Source organism: Ovis aries, chromosome 2, assembly GCF_016772045.2.
Source record: "Ovis aries strain OAR_USU_Benz2616 breed Rambouillet chromosome 2, ARS-UI_Ramb_v3.0, whole genome shotgun sequence".
NCBI classification, from domain to species: Eukaryota; Metazoa; Chordata; class Mammalia; order Artiodactyla; family Bovidae; genus Ovis; species Ovis aries.
Window position 1 is genome coordinate 73,813,468 of NC_056055.1, and position 16,565 is coordinate 73,830,032.

Consider the following 16,565-nt stretch of genomic DNA (forward strand, 5'->3'; position numbering starts at 1 on the left):
ATATGTAGAACAGAGAACTAAATTAGTTGTATGAAATGATAGCCAAGCACTCACTGTCAGAAGAAAGTTCCAAGTAAGGGTGAAGTCTAGAATTAAGCACATTGTGCTTGATTATGGTCACATATGTTTCTGTTTATAAACATTTGCATATATTAAAATCAATATTTATAGATATGTGTGTAGATGTGGGTTAGTATAGGTTCATATATTTCCTACTGTATTTTCTGAGAAAACCTAAAGGTAATGACATCCCACTAGCAGTAAGCATCTTGGTTTCAGGTCTTGTTTTCTAAATATTGTTTCTAATTAAAAGACTCCGGAATTTCTGAAAAAGTTGTTGATTCTAGAGCAAAGGCAGACAAAGTACCAGGTGACCTTGTGGAGCTTTTTTTTAGTGTCAGAAATTAGATGTCCAGTTGTTCCAGCATCATTTGTTGAGAAGACCATCTCTTCTCCATTATGGTGCCTTTGCTCCTTTGTCAGAGGTTAGTTGACTGTGTTTGTGTGTGTCAGTTTCTGGGCTCTCTATTCTGTGGCATTGATCTGTTTTCTACTCTTGCCGATACCACATTGTCTTCATTTCTTTGTCTTTATAGTAAGTCTTGAAATTTGGTGTCAGTCTTTCAATTTAGTTTGTTTCTTTTAATATTGAATTGGGTGTTCTGGATCTTTTGCCTCTCCATGTAAACTTTAGAACCAGTTGGTCAGCATCTGTAAAATAACTTGTGATTTTGATTGGGATTGTGTTGAATCTGTAGATCAAGTTGGGAAGAATTGAAGATTCTTCTTTTGTTTATTGAAACTTGGTAGATTTCCTCACATAGGTCTTACACATATTTTGAATTTGTACCTAAGTATTTTTTGTTGAAACTTCCACTTATCCGTTGCTAGTATATAGAAAAGCAATTGATTTTTGTTTAATAACACTTTATCCTGCAACCCTGCTGTAATCACTTATTATTTTCACAAATTTTTTGTTGTTCATTCTTTCTGATTTTCTGTATGTGTGGCCATATCATCTAAGAACAAGCTGAATTTTTCTTCTTAATCTGTGTATCTTTTATTTCCTTTTCTTGTGTTATTGCATTAGCTCAGTATGATTTTGAAAAGGAAGGGTGTACCTACCTGATCTTATCAGGAAAACTATAGTTTTTTCTAGTGAGTATGCTGTTAGCCATAGGCTTTTGTAGATCTTCTTTGTCAGGTTGAAAAAGTTCCCCTCTGTTCTAGTTTGCTGAGAATTTTTGTCCTGGATGGTGTTGAATTTTGTCAAATTCTTTTTCTACATCTGTTGATTCCTTTAGCCTGTTTATATGATGGTTGATTATATTAGTTTTCACATGTACCAATCTTGAAGACCTGTAGTAAATCCCACTTGATTATGGTATATAATTCTCTTATACATCGTTGGATTTGATTTGCTAATACTGTGTTCAGAATTTTTGCATCTTTATGCACGAGAGATACTGGTTTGTCATTTTCTTATAATGCCTTTTCTGGTTTTAGTATTGGGGTGATACTGGTCTCAAGGAAGGAGTTCGTATTCTCTGCTTTTATCTTCTGAAAGAGATTGTAGAAATTTTGTATAACTTTTTTCTTATGTGTTTGGTAGAATCCACCAGTGAACCCATCTGGGCTGATCCTTTCTGTCTTTGAACCTTATTAATTATCAGTTCAGTTACTTTAATAGATATAGACTTATTTAGATTTTTTTATGGTTCTTTTTATCTGATTTGCTTGGACTGTTTAAACTTATGAATTAATATTGTTGTTCAGTTGCTAAGTTGTGTCTAACTCTTTGCAACCCCATGGACTGCAGCACTCCAGGCTGTCCTTTACTATCTCCCAGAGTTTGCTCAGGTTCTTGTCCATTGAGTTGGTAATGCCATCCAGCCATCTCATCCTCTGCCACCCCCTTCTCCCCCTGCCCTCAATCTTTCTCACCATGAGGGTCTTTTCCAATGAGTCAACTCTTTGAATCAGGTGGCCAAAGTTTTGAAGCTTCAGCATCAGTCCTTCCAATGACTGTTAAGGGTTGATTTCCTTTAGGATTGACTGGTTTTATCTCCTTGAGGTGCAAGTGACTCTCAAGGGTCTTCTCCAGCACCACAATTCAAAAGCATCAATTCTTCACCCCTCAAGCCTTCTTTATGGTCCAACTCTCCCATCCATACATGACTACTGGAAAAAACATAGCTCTGACTATATGGACCTTTGCTGGCACAGTGACGTCTCTGCTTTTTAATACACTGTCTAGTTTTGTCATAGGTTTTTCCTTCCAAGGAGGAAATATCTTTTAATTTTGTGGCTGACCCCATCTGAAGTGGTTTTGGAGCGCAGAAAAACAAAACTCTCAGTGCTTCCACTTTTTCCCCTTCTATTTGCCGTGAAGTGATGGGACTGCATGCCATGATCTTAGTTTTTTAATGTTGAGTTAGAAAAGGTTATGTTATCTTTTATTATACTTCTAAAATTATTAAAATGCTGTCAGTACTTCGTGATGTTATCTTAGATTTACTTATTAGAAACATTAATAAAATACAACTTTTTTCTTCCAGCCCAGTGTATTAATTGTAACCTACAAGGAACCTGCAAAGTCATCTTCTCAGTTTGGGTCCTACAAGCAAGCTGAATGGAGGCCAGATAGTACCATGATAGCTGTGTCAGTAAGTAGATTTTAATGGTGTTTTCTCATGAAATCATTACGTTGCATCTAAATTGGATTTTCTTGGGTGAGATCTTTTTACTCTTTCACACTCTTTAGTTTTTACTCTCTGTGATAGCAGTTGTTCTATTTAGGTTACTCCTCCTACTGTATCTTCTTTCTTGATTCTTCTACTTCTTCCCACCGATAAATGGTGCCTACTTTGTTTTCTTTTTATTCCTTTTACTTTCCTTAAAGTCTAATCCAGATTTTTTAAGCTTTCATCTATATTCACATGGTATTCTCAGATTTATATTATGAATCCTTCCCTTTATTCCCAGGGATGTGTCACAAAAATGATAAATTTTGTGTTTATGTCATACAACATTCTCATATCCATTTGAATTTATTTCTGCATCTCTTCTCTGGTCCATTAACGTGCTTAGATCTGGTTGATCTTACCTTTTCAAATTCTATGTTTTCATTGTCATCATCACCTAATTTGAGTTAGTGATGTTAATTTGAATTATCATGGTTAACATTTATTGAGCACCTTCTATGTAAGTGTTGTTATAATCAGATTATGTGCATCATCTCTTTCAATCTTTAAATGAACACTTCAAAGTAAATACAATTGCCCTTTCTAGTAGATTAGTGTATTGAAGGTTTGAGAAATTAAGTTTTATCCACAGTTACACAGATAGTATATATTAGAGAGAAGGGCTTTAAAATGAGATACTTAGATTCCATTTACTGTCCTTTCAACTACTACACTAATTTATCTCTGTGCTTTCAATCCTTTTCCTGTTTATGCTGTTTAATACTGACTGCGTTAATCATCCGAAAATGCCTCCATAAAATAAAAAATATTGAGTAGTTACTTCCTATAGAAAGGTTTTGCAGATTACCAACTATGTATCATATCTACTCTGCTTCCTCTTGGTATGTGGACTGTAAACTAAGAATAGTTTTCTGTATTTAAATGATTGAAAACAATCAGAGGAAAAATATTTTTGACAGTTGAAAATTATTTAAAATTTAAATTTTACTGTCCATAAATAACATTTCCCTGAAAATGCCTATTTACATGTTGTTTACGGCTGCTTTAAAGTGACAGTATCTGAGTTGAGTACTCCCAACACTGACCATATATGGTGCTTCATCTCTTCACTATTCCACTCAGTGTACTATAAATTATAATGAAACATTTATAAATTTTGTGTTTCAAGTACCATGCATATTGCTATACTGTGACATTTCATATTATTTTTATTACTAGTGCATAAGGAATTAAATTGTGTTGGAATGAAAGAAGAGAAAAATAAATTTTGAATGTCATGCTTTTAAAGCACATGGGAGTGTGCATTATTTTATTACTGACTTAGATGGAAACATATTGTTTATTTTAGAATGACTATAGTGATGTGAAAAGAATACAATATAAGTTGACATTACCCAGCTAAGTACTCATCATAGTATTCTCAACTCACTGAAATTAGTAGTCAGGAAAAGTTAGAAAATTTAAAATGGACTCATCACATGGGAATTTTTTTCACAAATACAAAAAATTAAAATGAAGTTGCAATCAAAGTACGTTTGCTTGGTTCTTGTGATGAATTGACAGATGTTAATTCTGCTCAGTTGTTATTTGAATAGTTAAGGCAGAGTGTGAAATGATTATGAATTATTCCTCATGAATAGCATGTGTGAAACAACAGGTGAAAATTTTTTCAAAAAGGTTGAGAGACCACTAATTCAATATAACCTGAAGTAGAATTGGCTAACGTGTTTTAATTGATGATGGTAAAACACGGAGCAGAAAAAGGCTTAGTTGGCAAATTTATAAAACTAATCCTTGGGTAAACATTGTAAAACAGATGGTTATATTTTAAGTTTGTGTTAGAAATAGAAGCTGAATATTCTGACTTGCCCAAGCCCAAAGCCTTTCATTGACTTAGCAGTCAGAAATTTATATGTGGTTAAGCCATTTTCATGACAACTGATGCAGATGACACCACCCTTATGGCCGAAAGTGAAGAGGAACTAAAAGCCTCTTGATGAAAGTGAAAGAGGAGAGTCAAAAAGTTGGCTTAAAGCTCAACAAGATCATGGCATCCGGTCCCATCACTTCATGGGAAATAGATGGGGAAACAGTGGAAACAGTGTCAGACTTTATTTTTGGGGGCTCCAAAATCACTGCAGAAGGTGACTGCAGCCATGATATTAAAAGACGCTTACTCCTTGGAAGAAAAGTTATGACCAACCTAGATAGTATATTCAAAAGCAGAGACATTATTTTGCCAACAAAGGTCCGTCTAGTCAAGGCTATGGTTTTTCCTGTGGTCATGTATGGATGTGAGAGTTGGACTGTAAAGAAGGCTGAGCGCTGAAGAATTGATGCTTTTGAAGTGTGGTGTTGGAGAAGACTCTTGAGAGTCCCTTGGACTGCAAGGAGATCCAGCCAGTCCATTCTGAAGAAGATCAACCCTGGGATTTCTTTGGAAGGAATGATGCTAAAGCTGCATGGGGTCGCAAAGAGTCGGACACGACTGAGTGACTGAACTGAACTGAACTGAAACTCCAGTACTTTGGCCACCTCATGCGAAGAGTTGACTCATTGGAAAAGACCCTGATGCTGGGAGGGATTGTGGGCAGGAGGAGAAGGGGATGACAGAGGATGAGATGGCTAGATGGCATCGCTGACTTGATGGGCTTGAGTTTGGGTAAGCTCTGGCAGTTGGTGGTGGACAGGGAGGCCTGGCGTGCTGTGATTCATGGGGTCACAAAGAGCCGGACACGACTGAGCGACTGAACGGAACTAAATGTTTGAATTACAAGTAATGTCAGGCTGTTTTTTATACTTCCATTGCTGTCAAAAGTTAACAAGAAGTGAGATGTCTAAGAAAAATTAGCAATGGATATTTTTTTCTGAATTCAAGCCATGGTTCTGATAGTACTTTTTTGAACTTTGATGCCGTTATGGAAGAAATTTCCATATTTCAGAACCCATTGTACAAATGAGGAGTGCTTCCACCTAACCTTCGATTGGAAGTGATTACAATGTAATGACATGTTAATATGCAAACATAGAAGAAATGTGGTAGACTTTATAATTGCCTATCAAGTGATGAATGTATTCAATTAAAACCATGCTCATGGATTGATGTCAGTATTTGGCAGTATGGGTTGGAAAAGACATTTTCACATGAAATTTGTAAAATTACAGGTTAGCATTGAGGAAACTTTGAGGAATCAATTTTGATCATAGGGAACACTAACTTTATTTTTAATTGAAATGTAGTTAATTTACAGTGTTGTGTTAGTTTCTGTTGTACAGCAAAGTGATTCAGTTTTATATATTAATTTACATGCTTTTCTTTTGTGGTTTGTTACAGGATATTATATATAATTCCCTGTGCTGTATAGTAGGACCTTGGTTATTTATTATATATTTAGTTGTCTGTATCTGCTAATCCCCAATTCCTAATTTATCTTTCCTACACCTCCTTCCCCCTTTAGTAACCATAAATTTGTTTTCTATGTCTGTGAGTCTATTTCTGTTTTGTGAAAAAGATCATTGTATCATATTTTAGATTCCATATATAAGTGGTATCATATAATATGTCTTTGTGTATCTGACTTACTTTCCTTATGATAATCTCTAAGTCCATCCATGTTGCTGCAAATGGGCATTATTTCATTCTTTCTATGACTGAGTAATAATCCACTGTATGTACAACATCTTTTATTCATTCATCTGTCAATGGACACTTCGGTTGCTTTCCTGTTTTTGTTTTTGTTCAGTCGCTAAGTCGAGTCTGACACTGCAACCCCATGGACTGTAGTGCCGGGGTCCAGCCCTGGTGGATCCAGGGTGATTCGAAGGTGGGGACGGAGTTGGCGTCCTTGGAAATAACTTATTTAATTACAGATAGAGAGGGATTAGAAAATTAGCAGAGAAAAAGAGGCTGAATAACTTGGTTTACCTGGAATACCAATCACCACCTATGTAGGCCACAGGCGTCTTCCCGTTCTCCTGAAGGAGAGGAGGCACTGAGGCCCCCCCCCCGCACCCGTCCAATCTTAGAAGCCCAGGCAAAATTAGCAGGCTTGGTGGGTACCCATGCACCAGATGGGAATTCGGCCAGAAAACAGTAGGAGAGAAAAAGAGGCTGAATAACTTGGTTTACGTGGGATACTGATAAAATTCCAAGACAAGGAATTTGCACCATCTGTGTTAGGCCACTGGCACCACTTGAATATCGGAAGGTGCCCCTCCTTGGGCTCCTTCTCGCGTGGGCTTGAAAGCCAGGACAAGTAAGTAGACATGGCGAGCACCCACGCTCCAGATGGGAATTCAGCCAGAAAAACGGGGAGCAAGAAAGACCAACATGGGGGAATCAGTCTTTCCGGAAACTGATCCGATTTCTTTATTTTGGGGTTTTCTTATATACCTTTTGTTGGAGAAGGCAATGGCACCCCACTCCAGAACTCTTGCCTGGAAAATCCCATGGACGGAGGAGCCTGGTAGGCTGCAGTCCATGGGGTCGCTGAGTCAGAAACGACTGAGCGACTTCACTTTCACTTTTCACTTTCATGCATTGGAGAAGGAAATGGCAACCCACTCCAGTGTTCTTGCCTGGAGAATCCCAGGGATGGGGGAGCCTGATGGGTTGCCGTCTATGGGGTCACACAGAGTCAGACATGACTGAAGTGACTTAGCAGCTGCAGCAGCAGCAGCATATACCTTTTGTTACACATAGGGATGAATACAGAGTCATGTGGGAGTCAGCAGTCCTGACCTTTATCAAAATCAGGTGCTTTACATAAAAAAAGATCTTAGGGGTTTTACATCATCTTCTGGCCATGAGGCCTGCTGACATTTATGATCCTTTCTTTCTGATAACCAAAAAACTTATTTTTTTCCAAGGGTGTTTTTTCTTAAACCAGGCACCACCCTCCAAATAAAGTTGCATTCCTGTAGGGTGAGGGTGTAGTGAGTTACAATCAAGAAAGGAATTTATTTAACCCAGGGTTAAAAAGAAAGGAATTTATTTAACCGAAGGTTAACATGATTAATCTTAAAGGTTAATACTTATTTCTCCTATATGCTTAAAGGTTAATACTTATTTCTTCTATATGCTAGTTATATTTATTATAAGGGCAGGGAATATGGAGATTTAGCAGCAAACATCAGCCCAACAAATGAAAATCCTTTCACCAATGTTCCCCTTAAGATCTATTTAGTCTTAAGATAGTGATAAAGTTACATTTTTACATAGCAAGGACACAGTGATTTATAACAAAGTACAGTGATCTATTACAAAAGAGAAAATTCATTAACTCAAAAAGTCTAGTATTGCTAACCTTAAAAACTACTATATTTCCTTTTCTATATTCCGAATACATTGATTAATATATTCCCAGGTGCCTAAGGATATGGAGGCCTGGTGACAATCATTGACTCAACAATGAGAAAAGCCCTATGCCAGTTAAGACTCTCAAAATACTCCAAACTCTCTGTGCTGTTTATGGTTGAGAGGTAGTAAACAATGGCAGGAGTATGGATAATCCTGTCACACAAGCTAGTTTGCCAGCAGAGAGGTTTGACCTGAGACACCCTTGTCACACCCAGGGCAGGGAATTAGCAGCAATTATTGGCACAACAAATGAAAAACCCTTCACCAATATAATTCCTAACCAACCCACTATACTAGTAATTTCTAACTTCCCAAAAGAACTTGCCTTTAGTAACTCTAAAACATCTCGTGCCTCTCAGATTGGGAGGCTGTAAACAATCACATGTGGCCAGCAGAACCTATACAGGTGCGCTAGATAACCTTCAGAGGAGTTGAAACACTCTTGTCACGCCCAGGAATTTTTATTGACTTGGAGCTGCACGTTTACTCCTTCTCCGAGAGAACCGGTGGGGAGCAGCCCCCCCATAAAGTCAGAGGTGTAGGCAAGAGCATGAAACAGTGAAGTAGATAGACTGTGGTTTTGGGGGTAAGTGCTCGGGAACAGGGGGTTTCCTGAGCCTTGATCAGGCCTTTGCGTATGCCAAACCTCCTTCCTCATGACCTTTGTCATGGGCGGAGTTCCTCACGCTGGCTCCCAGAGTTTACTCAAACTCATGTCCATTGTGTTGATGATGCCATCTAACCATCTCATTCTCTACTGCCCTCTTCTCTTGTACTCAGTCTTTCCCAGCATCAGGGTCTTTTCCAGTCAGTAAGCTCTTCACATCAGGTGGCCAAAGTATTGTACCTTGACCTTCAGCATCCGTCCTTCCCAGTGAATAATCAGGGTTGATTTCCTTTAGGATTGACTGGTTTCATCTCCTTTCTGTTCAAGGGACTCTCAAGAGTCTACTTCAGCACCAGTTTGAAACAGTTTGAAAGCATTGATTCTTTGACACTCAGCTTTCTTTATGGTCCAACTCTCCCATTTGTACATGACTACTGGAAAAACCATAGCTTTGACTATACAGACCTTTGTTGCCAAAGTAATGTTTCTGCTTTTTGTTATGCTGTCTGGGTTTGTCATAGCTTTCCTTCCAAGGAGCAAGCCCTGTCAGCATTTACTTCTGGGAGCAGTCACAGCATGCTTTTTGGTAACTGTGTTGTAGTCCCAGGTGGCTCAGCAGGTAAAGTGTCTGCCTGCAATACAGGAGACGCAGGAAATGCAGGTTTGGTCCCTGGGTTGGGAAGATCCTCTGGAGAAGGAAATGGCTACCCACTCCAGTATTTCTTGCCTAGGAAATTCCATGGACAGAGGAGCCTGGCAGGCTACAGTCCATGGGGTGGCAAGAGTCAGACACTATTTAACGAGTAAGAACAGCAACTGAGAAAAGAAGAAAGTTACGAATGTGGGTTCAGTCTTTCCATCTTAGCAGAAGCTAACTCAGAGTAAACCATTTCATCCCATTGTTCAAGTTTCATTTGCCTCTGCCTGCAAAAGAGGTTATATTTTATCTTCATTTTTTATATTATAGTGTACTATAATGTAGAATAATACAGATGGAGAACTATCATTTGATAATAGTTTAGTAAGGTCACTGGTATTTTTGTATTATCTGTTCAGTGAGGCAATCACTTGAAGTAGGAATTATTCTTGCCTGGAAAATTCCATGGACAGTGGAGCCTGGTGCAGACTCCATGGTGTCACAAGGAGTTGAACAGGACTGATCACACACAGTACAAAGCAATCACTCTTCTTTGCAGTCATTTGTACTAAAAGATAATCTATAAAGGGACACATAAAAATAATCTTAAAAATTATATATTACCATGCCATGTGTATTAGATAAGTGAACTTACTAGATAATTAGAAGTTTAATTGGATTCTAAAGCTTTATAATTTTGATGGTCCTTTGTCTCAAATGTATTTTACATTTTCTTAGCTTCATACATGAATCCATTGATTGTGAATTAACTACTTACTTAAAAATTGAGTTATTATGATGGTTAACTTTTTTGGTGCCTGCTCTGTGGTAGGCACTATTTAAGTGCCTATGTGCATTAAAATTATTTTTCATAACAGCCCTCTGATGATACGTAATTTTGTTACTTCCATCATACGGTTGAGTTGATTGTGGTAGACAGGTTACCCAGATTACATAGATACTATGTACTTCAGATCACACTGCTGATAATGAAATTCTAACCCATGAAGCCTGGTTCTAGAATTTGAAAGTCTTAATAATTTTGCTTTACTGCCTTTCACTGTTAGCATGGTTGTTTAATCCTACTAGCTATTATGGAATAAAGCTGAATCCAGGAGATATTTTGCAATTTGCTTTTACAAAAACATCAGTAGACTGTGTGAGAAGCGTATACAGTTATATGATCTGTAGAGCAATACAACATCAGTCTCTCTCTGCACTTTAAGTCAAAACCAAAGCACTTTTTACGGCCTTCCCCTCAACCGCCAAGAATAGTCATTGTGTGCTCTGGCATGTCAGTTATATTAAAAATTCTATTACTGTATCATCAACAGAGCCACAGTCACCTCCTTATCAAGTTGTACCTTAATATTTTAAGTGTGAGAAAGAAAATCCTTTACCATTTTAAGAATTGGCCCATAGTGTTTCAGAGTGTTTTCTCTGAATATCAAAGGTAGAATATCATTTTAGTAGATATGATACTAGATCATAAATATCCCTACAGTTTTCCTCAGTTTCAGACAATTTATATATATATGTGTGTGTGTGCACTGCTGCTAAGTCACTTCAGTCGTGTCCAACTCTGTGCAACCCCATAGACGGCAGCCAGCCAACCAGGCTCCCCCGTCCCTGGGATTCTCCAGGCAAGAACACTGGGGTGGGTTGCCATTTCCTTCTCTAATGCATGAAAGTGAAAAGTGAAAGTGAAGTCGCTCAGTCGTGTGCGACGACTCTTCATGACCCCATGGACTGCAGCCTACCAGGCTCCTCCATCCATGGGATTTTCCAGGCAAGAGTACTGGAGTGGGTTGCCATCACCTTCTCTAATATATGTGCACAAAGAACATTAAAATGAATTTTAAGTGCTGTCTCATTCCTAGTACTCTCTGTGGCAAGAAGCACCAGTGTATTTGGCATATGCATAAATATTTTTATGAGGCTTTGCTTATAATAGGAAAAAACCTGGAGTCTCTTGATTCTGCATTCTCTTCCAATCACCAGTATTTTGCTAAATCCTGACTCTGATTTATTGGCATCCTCTTTATTCTCATTGTCATTACCTTAGCACAGGCCTTTAGTGTATTTTGTAGAATGCCTAGAACTCAAAACTTTCAGCTTTTTTTTATTTTTGTCTACTTGAAATGTGCCTGAATTATGCATCAGTTCAGTTCAGTCGCTCAGTCATGTCTGACTTTTTGCAACCCCATGAATCACAGCACGCCAGGCCTCCCTGTCCATCACCAACTCCCGGAGTTCACTCAGATTCACGTCCATCGAGCCAGTGATGCCATCCAGCCATCTCATCCTCTGTCGTCCCCTTCTCCTCCTGCCCCCAATCCCTCCCAGCATCAGAGTCTTCCAATGAGTCAACCCTTCACATGAGGTGGCCAAAGTACTGGAGTTTCAGCTTCAGCATCATTCCTTCCAAAGAAATCCCAGGGCTGATCTTCAGAATGGACTGGTTGTATCTCCTTGCAGTCCAAGGGACTCTCAAGAGTCTTCTCCAACACCGCAGTTCAAAAGCATCAAATCTTCGGCGCTCAGCCTTCTTCACTGTTTCTAAATCACAGCCCTTATTCTTACTTTCAAACCTTTTGGTGGCTGCTTCTTGTATTCAAAATGTATTCTAAACTTCTTAGTCTAATATTCAAGGCTGATCTGGCCTCAACCTGCCATTCCAACTCTGTTTCTCCTTGCTACCCTTGATATTCTCTCACTCTTAGCTAAATGGAAGTGTACATTATCTGCTACAACATGAGAGTTACTATAACATGTATTAGAATATAACTTTTTTTTGAATGAGGGAAAAACATCAGTGTAAGTTAGAATTCCTGTTGTTTCATTGTCGGGTTTTTCTGCCCTCCTCTTGCTAACATGTTAATGTATTGAGGCACCAAATAACAGCTGAAAGCAAAGAGAGTGGCCTACAGCAAGTTGTAGAGGAATATCGTGTTCTACATGGTACTCATTCATCTCTCTCTCCTTCCTTTTTCATCTTGGTTTGACCAAACACTGTTTTGGAAGTGATTGCTCTTCTCCTGGATGTCTTCGAATTTTGCTCTTATTTCTATAACTTGGTGTCCTTAAATTATACTATTTATAGTCCCTTAAATTATATATATTCTTAAGTTATACTGTTTTTGTTAGAGTTGTTATTTTTCACATTTAATATCTAACTTCAAAATGGTGGCTCAGAACAACCATTTGTTGACTCTCCTGTGATTTGCCATGGGTTTGGTCAAGCGGTTCTCCTGATCTCAGTGCCTGTAGTACTGATGTGACTGCAGACATCTGAGAGCTCTGCTGATGCTGGATGGTCCTTTAGTTACATGTCTGATAGTTGACTGTTGCTGTCCACTTTGGTTTTCTTTGTAACTTCTTATTTTCCAGAAGGCTAGATAAAGTTTGTTTTGTTTTGTTTTTTACTGTGATGGTAGAAGCTTTTCAAGAGAGCAAAAGTTTCCAAGTCAGCCATCATTTCCATTCCATTTTTCTAAATAGCTTTATTGAAGTACAGTTGATATACAATAAACTGCACATACTTGAAGTGTACAATTAGATTAATTTTGAAACTGTAACTACAGTCAATGGAGAAGGCAGTGGCACCCCACTCCAGTACTCTTGCCTGGAAAATCCCATGGATGGAGGAGCCTGGTAGGCTGCAGTCCATGGGGTCGCCAAGAGTCGGACACAACTGAGTGACTTCACTTTCACTTTTCACTTTCTTGCACTGGAGAAGGAAATGGCAACCCACTCCAGTGTTCTTGCCTAGAGAACCCCAGGGACGGGGGAGCCTGGTGGGCTGCCCTCTATGGGGTCACACAGAGTTGGACACGACTGAAGTGACTTAGCAGCAGCAGCAGCAGCAACTACAGTCAAGTTAGTGAACAGATCAGTAGCTGCAGAGGTTTCCTTCTACCCTTTTGTAATCCTTCCCTCCTGCCATGAATTACCTTCCTCTAAAACCAATTATTGATTTGCTTTCTGTCAGTAGATGAGTAGAGTTTTAAATAGATGGAATCATCCAGTGTATGCTTTTTTTCTAATTTACTGACATAATTTAAGCACAGTTATTTTGAGATTCAAGCATGTTGTCATGAATCAGTAGTTCGTGCTGAGTAGTATTCCATCTTATGGATATAACACAATTGGTTTATCCATTTATCTGTTGATGGGCATTTGAGTTGTTTACAGTTTTGGTTAAGTAAAGCATTGTGGATGTTGAAGTACAAATCTTTATGTGGATATATATCTCCTTTTTCCTTGGGTAAATAACTATGAATGAAACAGCTAGATCAAAAGATAGGTACCTTATGTTTAACGTTTTAAGGAAATGCTAAACTTTTTACAGAGTAATTGTACCAATGTATATGCCTGCCAGCAGTGTACAGGAGTTTTCATTCCTCTTTGACAGTTTACGGTATGCCTTTTTAAGATTTGTTATACTGATGGGTGGGTGGTGGTATCCGATTATAGTTATAATTTACATTTCTGTAATGACTAATGATATTGAACATCTTTTCATTTGATTATTTCCCATTTTCCCATTTTATCTATTTATTATTTGCTTTCTTTTTGAGTTTCTAGACTTCTTAGTATATTTTGGATAAAAGTCTTTTATTACACATATTCTTTACAAAGAATTTCTTATAGTATGTTACTTGTCTTTTCATCCTGTTAACAGTGGTTTTCCAATGAAGTACTTAATTTTGACGAAGTCCAGTTCATTGTTTTTTTTTTTTTTTTAATGTGTCATATCTTCTTCCTGTGCTCTCTTTTAGAAGTCTTACTGATGTAGGTTTTATATTTAGGTCTATGCTATATGTTGAATTAAATTTCGTGTATGGTGCAGGGTATGGTTCCAAGTTAATTGTTTGCCTGCTGATACTCAGTTGTTCAACACAGTCTGTTGAAAAGGTTATCCTTTCTACACTGCATTTCTTTTGCATCTTTCTCGTAAATCAGTAGTCCTTGTGTATGTGGGATTTTGTCTGCATTCTCTTCAGTTCCATGAAGTGTTAATCTGTCTTTATGTTCAGTTCAGTTCAATTCAGTCGCTCAGTTGTGTCCGACTCTTTGCGACCCCACGAATCGCATCACGCCAGCCTCCCTGTCCATCACCAACTCCCGGAATTCACTCAGACTCACATCCATCAAGTCAGTGATGCCATCCAGCCATCTCATCCTCTGTCATCCCCTTCTCTTCCTGCCCCCAATCCCTCCCAGCATCAGCGTATTTTCCAATGAGTCAACTCTTCGCATGAGGTGGCCAAAGTACTGGAGTTTCAGCTTTAGCATCATTCCTTCCAAAGAAATCCCAGGGCTGATCTCCTTCAGAATGGACTGGTTGGATCTCCTTGCATTCCAAGGGACTCTCAAGAGTCTTTTCCAACATCACACTTCAAAAGCATCAATTCTTCAGCGCTCAGCCTTCTTCACAGTCCAACTCTCACATCCATACATGACCATAGGAAAAACCATAGCCTTGACTAGACGGACCTTAGTCGGCAAAGTAATGTCTCTGCTTTTGAATATGCTCTCTAGGTTGGTCATAGCGTTCCTTCCAGGGAGTAAGTGTCTTTTAATTTCATGGCTGCAGTCACTATCTGCAGTGATTTTGGAGCCCCCCAAAAATAAAGTCTGACACTGTTTCCACTGTTTTCCCATCTATTTGCCATGAAGTGATGGGACCAGATGCCATGATCTTCGTTTTCTGAATGTTGAGCTTTAAGCCAACTTTTTCACTCTCTACTTTCACTTTCATCAAGAGGCTTTTTAGTTCCTCTTCACTTTCTACCATAAGGGTGGTGTCATCTGCATATCTGAGGTTATTGATATTTCTCCCGGCAATCTTGATTCCAGCTTGTGTTTCCTCCAGTCCAGCGTTTTTCATGATGTACTCTGCATATAAGTTAAATAAGCAGGGTGACAATATACAGCCTTGACGTACTCCTTTTCCTATTTGGAACCAGTCTGTTGTTCCATGTCCAGTTCTAACTGTTGCTTCCTGACCTGCATACAGATTTCTCAAGAGGCAGGTCAGGTGGTCTGTATTCCCATCTCTTTCAGAATTTCCCACAGTTTATTGTGATCCACACAGTCAAAGGCTTTGGCATAGTCAATAAAGCAGAAATAGATGTTTTTCTGGAAGTCTCTTGCTTTTTCTATGATTCAGCAGATGTTAGCAATTTGATCTCTAGTTCCTCTGCTTTTTCTAAAACCAGCTTGAACATCAGGAAGTTCACAGTTCACGTATTGCTCAAGTCTGGCTTGGAGGATTTTGAGCATTACTTTACTAGCATGTGAGATGAGCACAATTGTGTGGTAGTTTGAGCATTCTTTGGCATTGCCTTTCTTTGGGATTGGAATAAAAATGGACCTTTTCCAGTCCTGTGGCCACTGCTGAGTTTCCCAAATTTGCTGGCATATTGAGTGCAGCACTTTCACAGCATCATCTTTCAGGATTTTAAACATGTCAACTGGAATTCCATCACCTCCACTAGCTTTATTCGTAGTGATGCTTTCTAAGGCCCACTTGACTTCACATTCCAAGATGTCTGGCTCTAGATGAGTGATCACACCATCGCGATTATCTGGGTCATGAAGCTCTTTTTTGTACAGTTCTTCCGTGTATTCTTGCCACCTCTTCTTAATATCTTCTGCTTCTGTTAGGTCCATACCATTTCTGTCCTTTATTGAGTCTGTCTTTGCATGAAATGTTCCCTTGGTATCTCTAATTTTCTTGAAGAGATCTCTAGTCTTTCCCATTTTGTTGTTTTCCTCTCTTTTTTTGCCCTGATCACTGAAGAAAGCTTTCTTATCTCTCCTTGCTATTCTTTGGAACTCTGCATTCAGATGCTTGTATCTTTCCTTTTCTCCTTTGCTTTTTGCTTCTCTTCTTTTCACAGCTATTTGTAAGGCCTCCCCAGACAGCCATTTTGCTTTCTTGCATTTGTTTTCCATGGGGATCTTCTTGATCCCAGTCTCCTTTACAATACAGTATTATTTTGATAACTCTAGCTCTGCAATTATTTTTGAAATCATATAGTGTTACTTTTTCAGCTTCCTTTTCAAAGTTGCTTTCACTGTTGTAGGACTTTTTGTTTCCATATGAATTATAGAGTCACCTAGTTGGTTTCTATGAATATGACTGCTGGGCTTTTGATTGGAATTGTGTTGAATCTGTGGATCCATTGGAGAAGATTTGTCATCGTTGTAGAATTGATTCTTCTGACCTATAAACAAGTTGTATCTCTT

At 38.6% G+C, this 16,565-nt stretch overlaps 1 protein-coding gene across 8 annotated transcripts in view; it reads left to right on the plus strand.

Moving 5' to 3' along the window:
* RIC1 (RIC1 homolog, RAB6A GEF complex partner 1) overlaps window positions 1-16,565 on the plus strand; it is a 156,142-nt gene that overhangs the window by 42,842 nt on the left and 96,735 nt on the right. For 7 of the 8 annotated variants that reach the window (XM_042243427.2, XM_042243429.2, XM_042243428.2 and 4 more), the window contains one exon: window positions 2,559-2,666. In XM_042243427.2, the coding sequence (XP_042099361.1) occupies window positions 2,559-2,666 (108 nt within the window). Of the gene's footprint in view, window positions 1-2,558; window positions 2,667-16,565 lie in introns of those variants that run through there. The other variant, XM_060409432.1, reaches the window with a different exon arrangement.